Consider the following 22,458-nt stretch of genomic DNA (forward strand, 5'->3'; position numbering starts at 1 on the left):
TACAACGCAGAGGTAGACTTCCCTACTTGTGGATTTGCGGCTCTGAGTGTGGTCCCTGGTCCCATCCCACAAGTTGAGTGCAATGCTGGCAGTACTGCTGTTTGTTATGCCCAATGTGACCGCAACCAATTACGTGTGACTCCTGGTCACCATAGCAACAACAACAACAGCAACAAAAGGAAAAGAAATTTATTCCCACACCCCTTAAATTTAACAGGTAAGTGAGTTAATGCTATAGTAAACACATATCACCATAGAAATATATATATTTATATTGTATACATACATATATACATAACTTGGATATTTAAAAAATACCGCCAACTTAAAACCGTCAGTCATAGAAAGTTTTATTTAAAACTTGGTGTTCAAACTCTTAAATACATGTGGCAAAGAAACAACAGTTGACACAAAACATCGGCTACAATTCTGTCTCTAAACTGCCATTTCTGTTTATGACAATTTCTTTCAATTTTTTACATTCATGGTATTTTTAAAGGCAGCAATGTCAACTTTTCTGCTTTGAAAACAGTTCCTTTAATGTTCAGAAGTTGCTTTAAATGCCAACTTTTTCTTTTAGTATTCTACTGCTGTTCACATTAGTAACATAATACAACATATTATTATTAAGTTGTGGAGAGGTATACTTACTTAATAAATCAACTTCCAACTCTAAGTTAAAATGAGTTTCAATCCAAAACAAGCATTATACTAAATGAGTATACTAAATCAGTATACTCAGCTACTTTTCTCAAAAATAATTTCCATTCTGAAATAGGCTTTTTTTTTTTTTTGGTGAGATACAATAGTTTCATCTTTTATTCCTAACAGAACTCATGCTGTACTTTTTTTTTTCAAAATATATTTGATATATTCTGTGCAAAATGTTAAGTTCTGTATAGGTATGTACCTTATTATGAAAAAGTTTATAAAATATAATTCCTAAAAACAACCTCAACATTAGACAATAGTGGAAGAAGAAACAAAGCCTAATTTTTCACATGAGAAAATAAGCATGTTCTTAAAGCTCCAGTAATACATTCCTTGAAGAGACTCAGAATGCACTTTGGTCATTATTAAACACATTAGAACACAGGCAAATAAAACAAAAAGCTTTATGCTGTTTTCTACAGAAATAAAATATACTATACAACTAGGCTGAACTGAGGCTGATCAGAAGGAATGGTAAGACAAAGAGCTATCATGACATGGCATGGCTCTGTTGTTTTACACATTCCTGGTCTTAAGATGTATGATTTGGGGAATTAGAACTGCACCAATCAAATAAATCATTAGCAATTATTTTAAATCTCCTAAAATACGGTAAAAATGTAAAGATACTCATCATGATACATCTTGCACCAAGAAAATTCTAGATTGTTTCAAATAAATTTGCTTTAGAAACTAGATGCCAAGTTTTTATTAAAAAAAAATTGCAAAACCACTTCATATTTATGTCATTTCTAAAATATTCTTGATTGTACAAATAAGACAAATTAATATCAAGGCCTGATGTAAGATACCACCATATTCACCCTATTTACCTAACATGCCAACACAGTGAGTCCTCATTTAGATACTTAGAAAATTAATTGTCCAGGGGCTGGGTTAAACATACAGGTTAAAAGCATCTAAAATAGCCCTTATAAAAATGGGGGGAAGGGGGGAAGGAAAAATGTACCATATTAAGTTTGGAGGGTGGAATTTGCAAGCTGAAGATAATTTTCTGAAAAATTAGTTGTAGTTTTATAATTTGCAATCGGAGGAATATTTTACTGGTTCTAAAACTATTCTTAAATTCTTCATTTGAGTGTGGCATGAATAGCATACACCATAGTGTACCATGGGAAGAAAATTATTTTACTTTAGTAAACAAAATGTACTGTAGTAATATCAATAGGCACTTCACTTGTGAGATGAGTATATACCTCACTCAAAAGGATACCATTTCATGCCCTAGTACACTATAACATATTCCATATAAAGATATGCATTAAAAGTAACAATTTTAAAAAGTGCACATTTTGAGCATGCACAGTTAGAGCTGTGCAAACAGCCCAGTGTTTCAAATAAATACATTACTAGTTAATTTTTATCAAAATATCTTACAGTATGGTAACCATTTACAATTATTGCTCTATTAAAAGTTTTATCATCAAAGAGCACTTGTTGACCTGTTATGTTATGTAACACCACATATACATTAATACTGAGGGTGCTTAAACTGCAGCTTAATCAGTTTAGATCCTGGCATTGTTCCAAAATAATTCAAGAGAAACCCTGACTGGATCTTGATTTACCGAAGAAAATGCTTTGTATGTTTAGCGGAGTCCAAAGCAATATTCTAAAGTCAAGGAACTTTTCTTCAGGTAAGGCAAGTTCACGGCATCGATGGAGAAATAGTGCTTCGCAATGGCTTCGAGTCTCATGAGTTATCTTCTCAATTATTTATGAGCAATTACCAGGATCTCAAGTATCTGGGTTATCAGTTTTATCACCCTTTCAACAACTAAGAACATCAATGCTTCAAAATAAAATATAAAGACTAAAATAAATGTAAAAACAAAACCAAACCAAAACAACAACAACAAAAAAACAACTAACAGTGAACAAGTCAAATAAATATAAGAATTGCACAACACAGTGTGATGTAAACACTTCAATTTCCCAGCTGAGGCTCCTGAAGTCAAGTGTTGGAGACTGTTTCAGGCAGCTTAGTTGGTACTCTTATTCTGGAAAAGAGGCTACGTCTTCTTTTCTCTGAATTGTCATGATTTAATCTTCCACAGCTAGTGAAGAAACAAGAGAAGCAGTTGACAGTTACAGCTCGTCGTTGTGCCACATTTCATTCAATTACATCGTATAGTGAAGTCTCATTCTTAAGTAAATGTAGGCTCTCCCATTCAAGTCCTTTATCCTTTTATTTTGTGGGACGAGGGGAGAGGAGGCCTCTTACACAGTGCTCAGGAAGCCCCGAGTGCAGGTTCAGCACCAACAGTTCAGAGCTCAGCTTTAGTGATGTGCTGCTGGTCAAACCCAGCAATGCGAGGGGCCATCAGGGGTCGGGATTGGGGGGGTATGTGGTGCTGGGGCTCAAACTCTGGGTTTAGCACATACAAGAAATAAACTCTGGACCTCTGAGCTGCCATCCAACTCTTTTTCTTTTCACAGGGGCCAGGGGCCAAGAAAGTGAGAATGCATGTAGTGCTCGGACTCAAATTCAGGGCCTCATACATGCCAGGTACCACGGTCCACTCCCATGAGCCTGGGCCCTGTGATCCCCAAGTGCAGAGCCTGACGTAAGCATGGAGCACTGCTGGGTATGGCCCAAAAACCAAAAACTAAAACAAAACAAAACACACACACACACACACACACACACACACACACACACACACACACACACACACACACACACACACACCATTCTCTCAAACTAGTGGGAAATTATTTTTTAAATCATATACAATAATATCAAAGTAAGTACATTGCTATGCATGTAAGCTCTCCAAACAGTACCAGGATAAAATGCCTATCAGAAAAATGGAAGGCAGTGCTAAGGAAAAGACCAAACCAAACCCAGCAAGCACTTACCTTTAAATTAAATCCAAGCAAGTCACTGATGACACCAGAAACAGCTGAGAGGATGACGACCTGCGTGATGTTATAAAGCAGTGGGTTCATGGTAAGCCCGTATAACCTAAAAGGACTGTCTAATTCCTAAGAGGGAAAACAGGAAAACAGAAACATGAGCCACATTCCTTAAAAATACAATGAGGATGTCTAAAAAGCATGATCGCAAAAAAAGGTTTTAAGTTTCAAAGTGTGTATTAGGAAATGATGACTTACTTAAAAAGAACTCTGTAACCTAAATTTCTTGCTAAAAGTTCTGTCTCAAATAAATGACTAGTGAATTATTGGCATAGTACCTTAAAAGAACTGTGAGAACCTTTTTTTTTTAATTTTAAGAGTAGAAACTGAAAAACAGTATCTTTTCTTGTGAGAGAGGAGGGGAAAGCTCACAAGAAGTGTTCAGGAGCCCCAAGGGACCTGCTGGTGATTCTTAGCTAACCGGCGTCAATTCAAAGTGCATGCAAGGGCCGGAGGATGTGATGAAGCTCAGGCCCTGCAATGCCAAGGATACCTGGGCCACCCCTGAGTGTACAAGGGGCATCCACCGCTGTGCCCAATAATGCTGGCGGAACCCATAAATGAGCCCTATCACCTGGTCTCAAGAATACTCTCTTTCTGGAGACAGACATAGAAAGATTGCACTCATCTATGGTATATAGAATAACAGAGTGGGAGACTAACACCCAAGAACTGTAGAAATAAGTACCAGGAGGTTGACTCCATGGCTTCGAGGCTGGCCTCACGTTCCGGGGAAAGGTCAACTCAGAGAAGCGATCACCAACTACATTGTAGTCGAAGGCCATGTGGGGGAAGGGAGTTGCGGGCTGAATGAGGGCTAGAGACTGAGCACAGCGGCCACTCAACACCTTTATTGCAAACCACAACAGCTAATTAGAGAGAGAAAACAGAAGGGAATGCCTTGCCACAGTGGCAGGGTGGGGTGGGGGGGAGATGGGATTGGGGAGGGTGGGAGGGACACTGGGTTTACGGGTGGTGGAGAATGGGCACTGGTGAAGGGATGGGTTCCCGAACTTTGTATGAGGGAAGCATAAGCACAAAAGTGTATAAATCTGTAACTGTACCCTCACGGTGATTCTCTAATTAAAAATAAATAAATTAAAAAAAAAAACAAAAAAAAAAACAAAAAAAAGAATACTCTCTTTCTGTGAATGAATTAGAACTTCAAAAACACCAGAATTTTGGACACAGGTAGTATATAAATGGAATCTCTCCTTTGAGACAAACACATGGATTTTTCAAACACATGGAAAAATTTATTAATCAAAAGAGTTGAACATATAAAGTTTAACGTTATGCTAGGACCTGTGTTAGGTGCTTGGGAAGTTAAGATTCAGTCCCCAGGGGCATGAGAGACAATACAGTAGGTAAGGCGCTGGCCTTGGTTCGATCCCTGACATCCCTTATAGTCCCCTGAGCACCAACAGGAGTCATTTCTAAGTGTAGAGCCAGGAAGGTCCAGCCCCCAGCCCCAAGCCCACCCCCAGGAAAAAGATTCAGTCCCCAAACTCAAGAACCTCGAAATCTAACAGAAACGCAAATGATGACTGAAACGTAAGAATCCTATCAAAGGCAGTGGGCTAAACAGGAAGGTATCAAGACACTGAATGGGGGAGAAGAGTAGGTGTTCCACAAGACACACCAGAACACGGACCTCGGACTGCTGCAATACAGCTCAGCATTTATTCAAGTCCAAGTGCAAGAATTCCTAGCTAGAGTTTATACAACGGGTTCCTTGGTATGGGTCCCTCTTGGACAGACTGTGCTAACCATCTGTCACTAGAGGATTTTAATTTGGGGAGGAGTCTATCAGATGTCCACACAGAAAAGGCCAGATGGTTGGCAAAGTGGAAGCAATGAGACCAGGAATACAGAAACTCAACTGACAGAAGTGGAGGGTCTCTGCTAATCAGAAGATATCTGAGAAGTAGACCCAATAAGCTCTTGGGAAGGAGAGAGGTGGGGAGGGGGGGGTGGGAGAGAGAGAGAGAGAGAGAGAGAGAGAGAGAGAGAGAGAGAGAGAGAGAGAGAGAGAGAGAGAGAGAGAGAGAGAGAGAGAGAGAGAGAGACAGAGAGAGAGAGAGAGAGAGAGAGAGAGAGGATGATGAGCAATGTATATTAACTTCCAGGTTTCTAATAAAAAAGGATCAACTTTGTGCTGTTTTTTTTTTTTTAAATCCTCTCTGCTGATATTGAAGACAGTCTAATCTTTATAGCCTACTCCTGTCAGGCATAGTGCCTACACTGACGATATACCCAGTATATACCTGTCAAACAAACACTCCCACCACTCTTCTAAATCCCTTGAATGTCTACTATCCTGAGACAGTCTATACCCAATTAATACTTTTCAGCCAATTGAAGAATTAACCTTAACATTGAGACACAACTTCATACAATCCTCTGAATTTTTGTAAACAAACTGCAAAAATATTCTATTTTTACAGAAACCAAGCTTTGAAATAATTTTTTTATAAGGCTGGAGATTAGTACAGTGGGTAGGGCACCTGCCTTGCAAGTGTCTGAGCTGGGTTCAATTCCCATCATCATATATGGTCTCCTGATCAGGTACCAGGAGTGAGCATGGCCCCAACTCACCCCCCCTAAATAATTATTATTTAGGGTTCGAGACATAATACAGAAGGTAGGATGCTTGCCTTGTATGCAGTTAGCCCATCAGCCCAGGTTTGATCCCCGACACCACATATGGTTCCTTGAACCTCACCAAGAATTCTCCCCGAGTGCAGATCCAGGAATAAGCCCTGAGCACTCCTGGATGTGGCCCCCTAGAAAACTACTGTTCAAAATATAAGACAAATTCTCAATTTTATTCAATTGCACATTTTTGAAATCTTTTTTAAATTCTAGGAGGCATAGTGCTCCTGAACGGCCATGATCCCAGAGGCACACAAACCAATCTCAGAATGCAGTGGCTGCTGGCAGAAATGCTCCTGGACTGTGAACTAAGCTAAGGCCCCGTGCAGCCCCGGGAGGGGAAGGGTTTTTGTCTCTTGGCCTTTTCCCTTTTGCGGCAGCATGGCAACCGCCACCTTTCAGAGCCTAGTGGACAAAGAGGTAGGAGCTTGCACTGATGGGGCACATGGGAAACTCATGATGGGAGGGAAGGGGTGTGGAATTGGCCCTGCTCCCCACCTAGACGAGACCCCAAGCGGCTGCCCACAAAGAGCTCCTCCGCTTCTGAACAGCCATGATCCCAGAGGTACAAAAACCAATCTTGGAACGCAGTGGCTGCTGGCAGAAATACCTCTGGACTTAATTACTAAAATACAGAAATCCAAAATCATATGCTCTTCATTATCAGCAATAGAAAGCAAATTATCTAATGATGCCTTTTCAGCAGGTCTGATTGTTGGGGGAAAATTCCAAATAATAATAGTGGGTTTTCTGTCGAAAATTGAATGTAATCAAAGTAAAGAGAGAGTAAAGTGAAAACCATCTGCCACACAGGCAGGGTGGAGGGTGGGAGGGGGGGTATACTAGGGTTCTTGTGGTGGAACATGTGCACTGGTGAAGGGATGGGTGTTTGATCATTGTATGACTGAGACCAAAACCTGAAAGTTTTGTAACTGTTCTCACATTGATTCAATTAAAAAAAATTTTTTTTTCACAGGTGTCAACCTAAAAACGTTAAACATCAAGACTCTAAAAACTTCTGGAGCCAGAAGAGAGCTGAAATAGCAGAGCCCATGCTGGCATGAGGAAGGCCCTGAGTATGGCTGCTGGGTGCCGCCCCAGGCCTACAGGCAACATTGGATCAACAACATGAGCACCACCAGCTGTAGCTCCTATTTTTAAAGATCGCTGAGATGTCAAATTGTTATTAAGATTTCAGAAATAAATGACTTGAATTACTTTTGCAGTGAGAAGTAAAATGTTTAGGGCATCACTGTGCTAAAATATAATCTGGAAAAAATTTAAATAATCACCAGAAACAAATTCAAGTTATAATCTATAATAAATGTGAGAATAAAATATGTCCGAATAAGAATACAATATCTACATTCTATCTACTTTGTCTTTTTGGGGGTGGGAGGATAGAGGGTTTCCCAAGCTGTGCTGAGAGGAGGAGGCAGGGGACGTCCATCCAGACTCAGTCTGGTCTTTGCAGACTCAGCAGTACTGAAGATTATGCTGAGAATGAAACCCAGGGCCCAGGGAACGCCAAGCAGGCATTCCAGCCCTTCAGCCATCTCCCCTTCTCTATATCCACTGTTAATTCTAGTTTTACCTTTAGCAGTTTAGTAGCCAGTTTTAAAACGTTATTCACAAGTGTCAGTTCCTCTTTTTTGTTAGGTTTCTTCTCCATTTTCAAGTAGAGGTTTATCTTTTATTAAAAAAAAAAGAGTAAAGAATGAAAAATACTTAAAATTATAACCAATATTTAAAACCAAATTAAATAGAACCAAAAAGCAGTCACTCCAAGAACTCCTTGGAGTTTTGAGATTGTAAGTAATGTTAATAATCTCTACAACTTATTATACATTTCAAACTTTCTGCACTTCATAAAAAATTAATTTTTCAAATGTAACTGAAAGATGAAGTGAAAAGAAAACCTGATGCTGTTCCTTACATAAAATATTTTAGTGCCCAAACCAAATCAATATAAAGAATAGTAACTAGAAGAAAATAAACCATTCAGTAAATTTGCTACTTTCCCTCTCTTCTCTTCAACTGAGCTCACTTATAGGGTTACTGATTTTCTAATTCAAACTATCCCTGATCATTCAACAAGTTCCTGGTAATAAATTCCTTTGTAATTTCTATGAAAACAGGGAGGAAAGTACTCACAAATCATACAAAAGGAAGTTTACGATCAAAAGTATTAAGCTTCATCTTTTCTATTGGATAAAATGTTATGCCCATTCAAATACGGTTCTACTATCTAGCAAACATTAATCACTTAAAATCCTTAATTACCACTGGTGCTTCTTTCCAATCAAGTGAAAATGAAGCATAAAAGTAGATTAGACTTGAAATCTGAATCAAGGCAGGAACACTGAAGAAAGGCTTGCATCTTAACAAATTTCAAGCTTTGCTTTACAACACAATCGATTTAATCTAATAACATAGCTTCCTGAAAATCTTAAAGTAAATGAAAATATTTTAGTTTAACATTTAAATTATAGACATTAACCTATAGCACAATAAACATGAATTCTCACCTGTTCAGTAAGTAATATTGAGGTATTGCTATATTTTTTACTTGTTTCTGAGCCAAGGGTAACAAATCTTAGAAGAAAAAGTGTTAATGAGATGCACCAGATTACCAGCTCCCAATTGTAGTGACAATCAAGGAAGATTTCATGTACATGAAGCAACTAAAAGTACATGAAAAAGGCAACATGAAGAACATTCCACATAATGAAATATTTTAAGCACTTAAAACAATACAGTTCTAACAGAATCTAAACCCAAAGGCTTCCACTCAATTTTGTCAAATGCTTTTCGTTTTCCTTCTCCTCTTTCCTGGACATCCCAGCAGCTCTTCAATTTTGTCAAATCTTAATTTTTATAATCTTTAATAAAAATGTTTGAAAAGTAAAATAAATATTAAAGAATTGGGGGCTGGAGTGATAGTACAGCAGGTAGAGTGTTTGCCTTGCACACAACCGACCCAGGTTCAATTACCAGCATCCCATATGGTCCCCTGAGCACTGCCAGGAGTAATTCCTGAGTACAAAGCCAGGAATAACCCCTAGCATCACTGGGTGTGACCCAACAAGAAAAAAAAAATCAGTTGAAGGCCCTATAAACTTTGGTCAGCATTCCCATACTTTCACACCCATCGATAAAGGCATTACATTTTATGCTTATCTTTCCAATACAAATACTTAGCTCCAGCTATTTTCTTAAATTATTTTATATATGCTTTGCAATTTACAGAATTCTTTGATTTATTTTTCATTAAACTTTCTTTTCTATTGTTTGTCCATGTTGATATACTTAGCTCTAAATTCATTCATTCTAACTTGTAGGAAATTTTACAAGTCAAAGAATAAATCACAAAGGGCTGGAAAGATAGTATGGCGGGTAGGATGCTTGCCTTGTATGAGGCCAACCCAGGTTCGATCCCTGGCATCCCATATGGTCCCCGAGCACTGCCAGGAGTAATTTTGAAGTGTAGAGCCAAAGTAACCCCTGAGTGCTGCAGGGTGTGCCCAAAAAAAACAAACAAAACAACAACAACAACAAATACCAAATAACCAACCAAAGGTTTTGTATACTCTTCCAATTAATTTTTATTCTGCCATTTTTTTCTTATTGCAAACATTTTTTTGTTATTGCAAACGAATGCTGAAATTACCTATATGTTTTTCCTAGTGTACATATCAGACTTTCTTTAGTAACTGATCTCAGAACAAAATTGATATGCACATATTCAGTTAATTAGAAACTGCAAAATTGTCCCTAAGACCATTGTGCCCATTTATACTTGCAGCAGGTTATCAATGCTTCTTTTGACCTCATTTCTATCTATAGTTGGTATGGTCTAATCTCTCAACATCTGCAAATCTGATGATATATATGTTATGTTTTAGTTTTGCTTTCCCTAATTAGAAAGAATGTTTCATAGGCTTACTGGCCACCCACCCTCTGTATAAACTATTTTTTTTTAGAAATTAGTCTGTATGGTTTTTTTTTTTATGACTTCTTTTTTTTTTTTTCCCTTTTCGGGTCACAGCCGGCAATGCACAGAGGTTACTCCTGACTCTGCACTCAGGAATTACTCCTGGCGGTGCCCAGGGGACCATATGGGATGCTGGGAATCGAACCTGGGTTGGCCATGTGCAAGGCAAACGCCCTACCTGCTGTGCTATCGATCAGCCCCTGTATGGTTTGGTTTTTATAAATTTACAAAGCTACTTGTGTGTTTTGAATGACAATGTTAATTAAGGCATATACTTTGTCACTCTTTTCCCAGATTTTGTTTTGCTTATGATATCTGTTGCAGTATTTAGTACTCAAAAGGTGAAGTGAGGGAGAATAAGTGAGAGAGCATGTCAGGCAAGAATCTAAAATATCTGGATTTGTATTTTTTTCCAGTTTCTAAAGTACCATTGCTTCTTTCTCAAATCCACCTGTTCTCTTTTCATAGTGTTATATCTATGTTCTTACTCATTAAACATGGGTTCTTATATAATCCTGCTATTGGATAATCTGCTGTTGACTTATGTTAGATAATTTTTTTCTGATGTTTTGAAATCTGAAGGGTCTTTGTGGAAACCCTGAGGTCCAAGCTGCAGGATAATTCTTAGAATAGTCTTGGTTTTGCTCCTGCCAGGTGAACAGGAGCCTAGTACACTTCATTAACTTTTTGACACGGTTACTACACAGGATGCTAATGCACATTTGGACCATGAACCTGTATTATGGATAGAATTACATATATATAGGGGGGTACCTAAGTGGTGCTCAACCTGGAAACCACTATCTAGGACACTCACTGGCCAGCAGTTTAATGCGAGGGCCTGAGGCTGCAGAGCTGCTGAGGACCACCAGGGGCCACCCACGTCACACCCATCAGTGGTATGGGGCCACCTGGCTACAGCTGTTGATTCTTGGCAGAAGGGGCCAGGCTGTGCCAAGGACAGAATTAGCGTAGGGCACATAATTTTCCCTAACTTTTGTGTTATTTCCAACCCAGCATTTATACTCTGAAGACAAAATCTCTCCCAAACCTTGCTAGAATCCAGGCTGTCAGACAAGCTTCTTTCTTATCATCCTTTGCTAATGGGAAGACAGTTGGCCTTGCAGAATTCTAGTCTCATGTTGTACGCGTATATAATAAGGTATGCAGGCTGAAGTCTCATCCCCGTCCATCACGTAAGAATAAGACTCAAAGGTCAGAGTATCCCACCCCAAACCCCTACTTATGGCTGCCACAGCAATAATACATAAACTGAAACACTTTCATTTTGGGCTCCTTACTAGCTTATAAAATCAGATATGCATGTATGTAATATGTATTATAAAGGGTTACACAGAGATGAAAAAATTGCATTTTACCACAGCACTGTTTGATGTATATTACTTGAAATGCCACATTACAGGGGTTGCAGCAACTATAAGCCTTGTTTGCGGCCCACCCAGGTTCAACCTCCAGCATCCCATATGGTCCCCCAAGCCTGCCACAAATCTGATCCCTGAGAGCCAGGAGTAAATCCTGAGCATCTCCAGGTATGGCCCCCAAACAAAACAAAGCCAAATAAATAAGATGTCACATTACTTTTTTACAACATAAACTAAATCCTGACTTACTTTCTTACCCTCTAATTTTGGTCACTGAGTATTCTTTTTAGGAACACTCGGCAATTAAGTAACAATGACAATACATGGAAAATAGTTTGGAATAATTTTTGTACTTCTTAGTAATTCACAAGTTTGTTTTGGAAACTAAAGATAATCAGATGTATTACAAAACTAATTAATATATGCTCAACTAATAGCTAAGATTAACTATATGAATACTTTATTATTAGAAAGCCTCTGAAGTTAAATATTTATATATTTGGTTATCATACTCTATATAAAACAAGTTAACTCACCTGGGCACAACAGATAAATACAACTGAGATAGTCAATAAGAAAGCAGATGAAACTATTACATCAACTGAACGTTGAGGACCTCGACGCTAAAAGGAAAAAAGAGGGAAACACTTTAAAATTAATTATATTTACTAACTAGTAACCAACTTCTATGTTTTCCCCTAAAACGTTGATCATCACTGCAGGCCAATTATGAGAAAACTGCACTACTTCAAGAGACCAATGGATTCAATTAGGATAGTATAAATGGAAATGAAGAAAAGTAGATGGATTCAAGACATATTTTGGCAGCAGAGAATGAGGAATCAATGATAATCCAGAAGTTGATTACACTTTCAGTATCTGATATTGCAAACCATAATGCCAAAAAACGAGGGGAAGGAAAGAGAGAGAGAGAGAGAGAAGAGAGAGAAGAAAAGTACGTGTTAAAGAGGAAGGGTAGGGGGTGATGGGATATTGCAAACCATAATGCCAAAAAACAAGGGGAAGGAAAGAGAGAGAGAGTGAGAGAGAGAGAAGAGAGAGAAGAAAAGTACGTGTTAGAGAGGAAGGGTAAGGGGTGATGGGAGGGAACCTGGGGACACTGGTGCTGGAAAATATACAATGGTGGAGAGATGGATGAGGAATACTGTATGACTTAAATCTAAACATGAACAGCTTTGTTAAGGGTCTGTCTCACAGTGATTCAATAAAAAAAAAATTGAAAAATAAAAGTCTGCTAATTCTTAAAAAAAAAAAAGGTTTATTACATAAAAGAGGAAAGTAAGTACCAATGTTTGAGGGGGGTGCTTATGTTTCCCTCACTAGTGCACAAGTTGCTAAGGTGGTTAGGAATTTTCATTCCTACCATAGGAAAGCAAACTCTCAGGGCTGGAGCGATAGTACAGAGGGTAGGGCTCTTGACAGCTGACCTGGGTTCAATCCCTGGCACCACTTCTGGTTCCCCGAGCTCTGGCAGGAGTAATTCCTGAGAGCAGAGCTAGGAGTAACCCTGAGCATGACTGGGTATGGTCCCAAAACAAATAAAAACAATGACAACAAAGTAAACTCTCATCAATAGTGAATGGTACAGGTTAACATAGACTGTATACTGAACAAAGTAACAAAAACATTTGCAATGTCTATTAAGGTTAATAAGAGGAAATTTGGGGTAGCTTTTTACTAAGCCAAACGACAAAGATCATAGCATTCTTCCTCCCATACCAGAGGAAAAACAATGTTTGTCAATTTGTAGCAATTCTCACTGGAGCTATACTGAAATTAAAAATTTTAACTAAGATGGGGCTGGAGCGATAGCACAGCGGGCAGGGCGTTTGCCTTGCACTCGGCCGACCCGAATTTGATTCCCAGCACCACCAGGGGGTGATTCCTGAGTGTAGAGCCAGGAGTAACTCCTGTGCATCGCCGGAAGTGACTCCAAAAGAAAAAAAATATTTAATTAAGAAACAGTGAATTTTTAAAACATAAGAATAGATGAATAGTACATCCCTCATGCCATTTCTAGGTATGTCAGAGCATATTTGGCTTTTAGTTCAATTTTATTATAACATGATTAATCTATATGTAATGAAATTCATTACTGCTTAATGCAGCAACAAAGAAATCATCCTCAGAGTATTCTCTCAAAATTCAAATGTCTCCCATTTCCCTGAGCTTTCATAGCTTCTATAAATTTATTTTTAACAATTAAAGAAATGGCTTAGAAGAATGACTTAGAATTTTAAATTAATATTTTAAACAGAAAAGGCCAGGCCAGTGAGGTAATTTATTTGTTTAGATTAAAAAAAATAAATTCTTTTCTAAGCAGTGGGCTCCCTCTGCTGGCTTGTGATGAATGCTCTTCACAGAAACAAAATCTTTAAATTTTGGATGAGAAATTGGTGAGATTCATGAACAAAGATAATTTTAGGACAATCTGATCTCGAATCATCTACCTAAAACACATGTTAACACTTTAGACTTCATGGTGTGTCACTATAAAGAATTGGTTACATATCTATTTTGAATTTTTGCATATGGACTGAAAAGAATACTGAAGCACGGTCACATAGCAGGTAAGCGCTTACATACATGATTATATAGTTAGACATACATATATATTGACTGAGAAGCTAGAGATCTCATAGGGAATCAGCATGTTAGAAGACTTTTATCACTACCATTGTACCTTAAGATAGGAACGAAGAGAGAGCCAGATTTTTATATTCTGTACTTTCTTCAATCGGAAATGAGGAACCTCAGATTTTCTAGCCCTCCTTGCTGATGTTAAATGTCCAAAGAGTTTTGCAAACAGTAATCGCTAAAAAAGAGAAATACAAAGATCATTTTTCAAGCAGATTATCACAGAAAACAAAAATCAACAAAAAATGGATTCTTATTATTTTACTTGGTTAAATGTTAAAAAAACAGGAAAATACTATAGGCCAAAGTGATTTAAAGGAATACTGACATACTTCAGGAATACTTTTTATAAAAGGGACAAAACAGTCTATATTCGTAAGTCTGTAGTATACCCACCTGTTTATAAGTTCTTTCTGCTACACAGAGCAAGAAAAAGAAAATCCATACAAGAGATACACGAACCACAAAACTTATTATAACCATAGAAAGAACTATAACGTCTTCATTAGAACCAAATGCAATCAGATAAAGTTCTGATGCAGAATGCGCTGTGAGTTGTTCCAAGTCTGTGGCTTGAGAGAGTCGGAAAACAAATGGAGTTAAACCCAGGATTAGAGAAATTGCATTTCCAAAAATCTGGTATCCTATTCCTGGTATATGACTGTTCACCTTTACAAAGAGAATAAAAAAAAAAAGAAAAAGAAAGTACATAATTTATCTAGTATAAGATACAATTCCTATTAAACATTTTATTTATAGCAATATAAAATTACAGGCAAAGTAGCTTTACTACAGAGCAAGGAAGCTGCTTTATAGTAAAGCTATAAATTACTTAGAGTTTGAGTTTATACATAAATGCAGAAAACTATCTCTTCAGTTTTTGAAAACAGTTCATTATCAAAACTCTTCACACCATAGATGCAAAACACTGACCCAGATCTCACCCAGGTATTGAGAAAAAAATTCTAGGTATTTCATTATTTAAAAAATTAGAAATATACTGAAATACTAAAAATTCAGATTTTATATTTGTTTAAATTCCATTCATTAAAGGAATAATCTAGAGTTATACTAATCAACAAATTTCTAATTTGTGATTTTCTTCAAATAGCTCAAAATACAAATAGATGTCTTAAACTCTAAAGGAAGAAAAGGTTACATAAAAGAGGGGTTTTAAAAAAACATGGGAAGTTGTAACAAAGGGAATTATAAAATTAAATAGTGGGAAAACACTGGTAGAAATGGAAAGGAACTTAAGTATCTAACTTCATTATTAACGAATTGTAAGTTCTGTAAATGATCTGTTAGTCCATCGTGTGTCTCTAGAGATTCCTCACCAATAGCTTTTCATTGCTCACACTGAACTATGTAACAAAAAGTGCATCAATTTCTAGATACATAATAATTCTAGAAAACACACAAGAAATTTAGAATTTGAAGTTAAATCATGCCTACTTGCCCAAAAGCACATAAACTATAGAAAGAACAAACTGATAATAGAAACAAAAACTGAAATTAATATTCATAGTATTTTTACTCTACTCATGATTTTTTACTACCAGCTGTATTCTAATTAATCATGATTTTTTACTACCAGCTGTAGCACTGTCATCCCATTGTTCATCGATTTGCTCGAGTGGGCACCAGTAACGTCTCCATTGTGAGACTTGTTACTGGTTTTTTTTTTGCATATCGAATACTCCATGGGTAGCTTGCCAGGCTCTGCCAGGCTCTTGCCAAGCTACTGGGATACTCTCAGTAGCTTGCCGGGCTCTCTGAAAGGGAAGGAGGAATTGAACCTGGGTCAGCTACGTGCAATGTAAATGCCCTACCCACTGAGCTATCAGTCAGTCCAATAATTTATGTAAGATAAGCAAAATTTAAACTCACATTACAGAACCAGTATCAAAGAAACATAAATTACAGAAACAGAAACTACCAGCTGTATTAGTTTTATATATTTAAGTAGTCATTCAAGAATAAACTTCAGTTTTCTACCTTGATTTTTTTGTTCGTTTCTTTGGTTTTTAAAGTGGTGGTGGTGGGGGGAGGCCTCTGAAGCCAGGATGCAGTGATGTTAGGGCTCCAGGATGGTACTGATGGTACTTGGGATTGCCCGGATCAACTCAGGGTGTCAGGGGCCTCCAGGACTGCACCCAGAGATGCACGGGAGGAGAAGGGGTACATGGTGCAGGGGACTGAATAGGGGCAGACGCGATTGGCAGCAAGCAAGGCATATGGCTTAACCCTGTACTATTCTCTGGCCCCTTTAGCAGGATTAAATGTTTTGGCAACTAACAAGCAAATAAACCCAGAAGCATGATAAAGGGGGAAAAAAGTCTTTATCAACACATAAATCTAGTAGCTCCTCAACTTGATCCACTGAAAGCAAAAGAAAAGAACACAAAAGATGAAAACCTTTAGACTGAATCATCTATTTTTAGTCAGAAGAATGAAACACTAAAAGATTAGAGTGGTTTGTGACAAATCACTACTTAAATCATAAGAGGAGCCAAATAGAGACTAATCACCTACTTCCTAGGCTGACAAAATGAGGTAATAATATACCAACAATTACTCATGTTAATAACTTTGAACAAAAAGAATAAAATTTTAAAACTCACTCTGTTCATAATCATGCCACTGATTTCAAGTACGGACATGTCAGCTTTCTTACAGTCATTGCCTTCCCACACTATTGCACTTATTTTTTCTAATCCTGGGTGGGGACTATGGAGCCAGGGTAAATGACTCTATAAAAAAGAAACAAATTTGTGAAACCATTTATCAAATTTCATGAATAAAGTATGTCAATGTTATACTGCATGTATTTATCTATTTTTACACTAAAAATAGACTGAATGCATTTGTCATATTCTGTATATAGAACATCTGCATACATATCAATATACACAATTTAAGTGACACAAAAATTTTATCTTTACTGAAGACAAAATTACAGAAGAAATGGCATAAGAAATTATTGTTACAAAAATGTACATGTTAAGAACTTCCTATAACAGATATGAGACAACCTATTGTTAAGAAAATACAGTATGTCAGCAAAATCACTTGTCATTCCTTTCCGTGTAACTTGTAATATAAAGTTAAAGACCAACAGATCATATAGTTCATGTTACTGACTGTCAAACATATGATTATTCAATACATAAGATTATACCATATGATATTTGAATATCTTTGAAAGGGAAAACAATAAGTCTCATCCAGAGAGTTTCTGCCTCACATATCTATCCTTAATATTTCATTTAATTATTCTTCAAGTTGGCATTTCTCTAAAAAAAATCAATATACACTCCCTCCCCAGGTACAGGAAATAGAGTGGTTGCTTTGCACGTAGCCAACCTGAGTTCAATCCCTGGCACCACAAATGGCGCCCTGAGCCCCACCAGCAGTGATCCCTAAGTTCAGAGCCAGGAACCCTGAGTACTTCTGGGTGTGGAACCATATCAAACCAAACAAAACAAAGATTAAAAAAAAAAGCCCACATAGAACAATATTTACCCTCCCCAGTAGAATAAACTATTTCTCAAGTGTCAAAGAAACCCTACAAGAAAATCTGAATGCTGTAAGTATAAAGAATAACAAGCATAAGTTGTTTTCTTTTTTAATTTGGGGGGAAGGTAGTGGTGGTGGTGGTGGTGGTTTTAGACCCAAATTCAAAAGAAAATTCTTTAGAGAAGGATAGGCTGGGGGCTAAAGATAATAAAACGAATGAAACACTGACCTTTACATTGTCAAATATTGAGAAATATCACTAAAAGGTCAGACCCAGAATGAGATGTATTTGCTTCCATTAGTGTACTTCTAAGTTACAATGCCCTCTAACAATAAACAAAATAATCTACTGATCCATATATATTTCTGTAAATTTAAGGAGTTTGTTTTCCTCAAATAAGTACAAAGTTAGTGTTAATTTTTTAATTAAAGACATAAAATATCAATATATTAAAATGTTAACTCACAGGGGAAGTTGGTTGTTATGACCAATACATTAATTTTCTTTATGTAAATCTGTTTCTATAAGAACTATAAACACTAACAGATAATTATAGGCAAGTCATAATGCCAATAGTCACACTATGGGCAAATTTCTTTCATGTTCATTTAGTTGGTTGACTATGGAGAGGTTTCATTTAAAATTTTATTTTTATTTTATTATTTTAGTCTGGGGGCCACATACTGCTGTGTTCAGACTTACCCCTTATCTGCACCAAGGATCACACCTGGTTGGGACCATATGGATGCTGGGGATTGAACCTGGGTCAGCCACACGCAAGGCAGTGTCCTATCTGCTGTACCATCTCTATCGAAAATTTATGTTTTACCTATATTTAGATAAAGTTTATCAAAATGTAGCCCCTTTATTTAAAATTTTAGATAGCCAAAAACAGCAGAAAACCAGAGACATAGTATTATTTAGGTTTTTGTGAAGACTACACCTGGCAATGCTCAGGGTCCAGGAGTACTCAATGGCCATCAGGACCACCATATTCAGCAGTTTGGGGGCAGAGAAGGCATCACATCCCCAGCAACAAGGACATCTATTTTTTCACTATTCAATACTAAAACTTATGATACTGGTTTATTACAACTTTATTCCCCAAATGCTGTTTCATAATTTATCTCCAAATGAAACACTCTATTTTGGTACAGAAATAATTTGTACCAAAATACATACACATATATACATATATGTGTGTATATGTTATATTTATATATATATGTATATATAGTATATATGTGTATATACACATATATGTACATATATACATATATATACACAGACATTAAGCTTTCTCTGGAAATTTAGTAATAGTGAAATATAATGGAATTACAAAACAAGGAACAAGTTCAAGAAATTGAATGGAAAGAGAGAGGGTCAAGAGGCAAAAATTTTAATTGCTGATTTATACATTGGTGTCCTTTTTCAAAAAAACAAATCTTAGATGAGATGCAAAAGTAACTAATTAAGAGTCTTCCCATTTACATGAAGCAAGGTATAACTATATCAAAGTTTAACTGAGACAGAAATAACACATTCAGGTCTTCAGTGTTCTTGCAAAAACCCTTTTGACCAGCAACTTAACACTTGATGTCATTCTCCTACTTCTAGAACACCAAGGACAAAAGATACTAACTAGAAACCGGTGAATTAAAATGGGGGTAAATTAAAAGAATGCTATCTGTGTGTTTCATCAAGTATATTCTGAGCCTTGGTGAAGCATGGATTGCCTTCAGTGCATCTGGAGGGCAGCAATGAGTGAAATACTTAAAGGACTCAGGTAAAACATCAGAGAAATAATTTCAGTTTGTAATTTTATCACATATGTTCTTCTTAGTTTTTCAAATTAAGACTTCCAGCTTTTAAATGATTAACCTTTATTCTCATTAAAAATATTAAGGGGGCCGGAGCGATAGCACAGCGGGTAGGGCATTCGCCTTGCACGTGGCCGACTCGGGTTCGATCCCCAGCATCCCATATGGTCCCTCAAGCACCGCCAGGAGTAATTCCTGAGTGCAACGCCAGGAGTAATCCCTGAGCATCGCTTGGTGTGACCCAAAAAGCAAAAAAAAAAAAAAAAAAGTTAAGGGCTGGAAAGACAATACAAAGATAGGGAGCTTGCCTTGCATAGGGCCAGCCCATGTTCCATCCCTGGCATCCCATAAATGGTCCACCTATCATGACAGGAGTAATTCCTGAAAGCAGAGCAAGGAATAAGCTCTGAGCACAGTCAGTATCACCCAAAATGAAACCAACAAACAAAAATACTCAAATGCTTTTGCTTATTGTTCATTTAGAACTGCCTGAAAACTTCAACACTTAAATAGCAAGCTTCCTGTTTAATTAAATTCACCATGAGAACTGTTTTACTGGAGTTTCAAACTGTGGGGACTGTAGCCATTAAAATCAGATTTTTATCTACCAAAAAAATTCATTTGAATATGGTTTTATATTTATAATATATTCAGTAGTGACTAATGGTAAAAAAAATATTCCCCCTATAAAAATGTTTCCATTACTCTTAACAAAAAAAAAAATTTTAAATAAACAAAACTAAATTTGGCCACATCCCGAATAGAACACATTGAAATGTTCAATTACTTCTTTATAAGGAATTTTTAGTCTTTATAGGAGACAGAAAAGACTAATACAGACTTTAGTCAAATAAGAAAATAAATCTGGTAGCCTTTCAATGAAGGAAACTACATTCCATTACACAGTTATTAGTGTAACTGGAAACATGTGCTTATGGCTTAGTCCCAAGATAAGAAATATGTGTAGTCAACTCTCTACTCCAAAAGCAAAATCAGTGTAAGCCTAGAATACTATAATTAGATATAAAGTAGAATATTAGAAAAAAATTATTTTACAAAAAAAAGCAACAGAATGGCATCACAAATTTAGGGCCAATTTGTTCTGCATCACATTTATAAAACATTCTTAGGGGCTGGAGTGACAGTACAGTGGGTAGGGCATTTGCCTTGCATGCAGCCGACCCGGGTTCGATTCCCAGCATCCCATATGGTCCCCCGAGCACTGCCAGGGGTGATTCCTGAGTCCATAAGCCAGGAGTAACCGCTGTGCATCGCCGGGTGTGACCCCCCCAAAAAAAAGCAAAAAAAAAAAAAAGCAAAAAAAAAACCCAACAAACAAGAACAAAAGAAAACCATTCTTAAACAGCTTAAGATTGGCAGGTTTCAAAAAAACTGTCTCGTGCATCCACCCAATTAACCAATTAATATTAAGCACCATGTACATACCAGGCACTGGAGATGTAACAAAGATCAAGAACACATTGTTCTTCCTTCTATGATGCTTATGGTGCTGTTGGGAAAATAGCTCATAGGCAGTTTCCAAAACCTCAATTTTAGTTATTATCTTCAGTGAAAATGAATATGCAGATGATTAATTCAACATCCTATTCCCACATACGGTTCCATTTTCTTTTTATTCTTTAATTCCTGGCACCTGTAACCACACCCTGGCCACACCTTGACCTTGCCACCCCACACAGAACAGCTGTTTTGAAAGTGAGTCTTCAGTCACTTTTTATCTTACGTGATTTCTTAAAATTTCTATTCAAAAAACTGGCTCTTTGAATACACCTGTCATTCAGTCCATCAGTCCCTCTTGATTCATTTACTTCTAACTCTAATGAGTCTAAACTCTCATCAGATCATTTCCATCAACATATCATCCCCTCTTCTGTCTCCTGAATAGTGATTGAGTATTTATACTATGCAACTCTGGATGAATTAACACTGAACCTCAATTTTCTCATCTGTGAAATCAAAACTACATTGTCACAGGCATAATAAGTTGTGAGGATTATGTGAGACAATGCCTTTTTAAGTTACTATGCAAAGTATCTGGTACACAGTAAATGCTTATCAAAAAACTACATAATCATTATTATTATTATTACAACTATATTCCGGAGAATATCACAAGATTCTACACGGAAAACAGAATTCATGGTTTCAGATTACAGCTGATCCTCAACAATGTGACAATGTGATTCTCAATTTATATTTCAACTTCAATACATGCAACTCCCATCCACAAAAGCTACCTCTCCTATTATCTTCCTCTTGTTAACAGGACCTCAGGTATCCTGCTCTTCACAGATACCGTCATGTCCTATACTCTCACTGTCTTACTTTTGCTTCAAGCAATTTTCCTCTTCCTATTTTAGCAGATGTGTTCTTCTTGTTGATATCTGAACTTCCCAATTATGCTTTTCTTGAGGGTCCTAGAACCTAGAACATTTTCTGTGTGATGCCAATCTGAAGCACATATGTGCTCAAACAGCTCGTATCTAAGGAAGTAGGGACCAAAACTCAACTTTCCAGTCTAATTACAGATTTATTTTCCTCCCCAAACTTTCAAAGTCACTCTTTTTAAACTTCATTTTTCATTTTCACTCAAGTCCCCAATGTTTCTCTGAGACTTTTCTTGTAGCTGAAGCCAACTAAACACATGTATTGTTCTCTCGATAATTTGTTTTGTTTTCATATTATCTTTTATTTTGGGGCCACACCCAGCAGGCTGTTCATTCCCAGCCTATGCCTGAGGGTCACTTCCTGAGAGCT

At 37.1% G+C, this 22,458-nt stretch overlaps 1 protein-coding gene across 4 annotated transcripts in view; it reads right to left on the reverse strand.

The window, feature by feature from the left end:
- Positions 1 to 248: 248 nt before the first annotated feature.
- The window catches only part of PHTF2 (putative homeodomain transcription factor 2), a 111,736-nt gene continuing 89,526 nt past the window's right edge, over positions 249 to 22,458 (reverse strand). For 3 of the 4 annotated variants that reach the window (XM_055141105.1, XM_055141088.1, XM_055141096.1), the window contains 8 exons: positions 16,965 to 17,093; positions 14,737 to 15,009; positions 14,387 to 14,518; positions 12,219 to 12,305; positions 8,835 to 8,990; positions 7,901 to 7,996; positions 3,595 to 3,720; positions 249 to 2,789 (listed from right to left, as the gene is read on the reverse strand). In XM_055141105.1, coding sequence (XP_054997080.1) covers positions 2,769 to 2,789; positions 3,595 to 3,720; positions 7,901 to 7,996; positions 8,835 to 8,990; positions 12,219 to 12,305; positions 14,387 to 14,518; positions 14,737 to 15,009; positions 16,965 to 17,093 — 1,020 coding nt within the window. In that variant the 3' untranslated portion in view covers positions 249 to 2,768. The remainder of the gene's footprint in view (positions 2,790 to 3,594; positions 3,721 to 7,900; positions 7,997 to 8,834; positions 8,991 to 12,218; positions 12,306 to 14,386; positions 14,519 to 14,736; positions 15,010 to 16,964; positions 17,094 to 22,458) is intronic. The other variant, XM_055141111.1, reaches the window with a different exon arrangement.

This window comes from Sorex araneus, chromosome 1 (assembly GCF_027595985.1).
Source record: "Sorex araneus isolate mSorAra2 chromosome 1, mSorAra2.pri, whole genome shotgun sequence".
Lineage (NCBI taxonomy): Eukaryota > Metazoa > Chordata > Mammalia > Eulipotyphla > Soricidae > Sorex > Sorex araneus.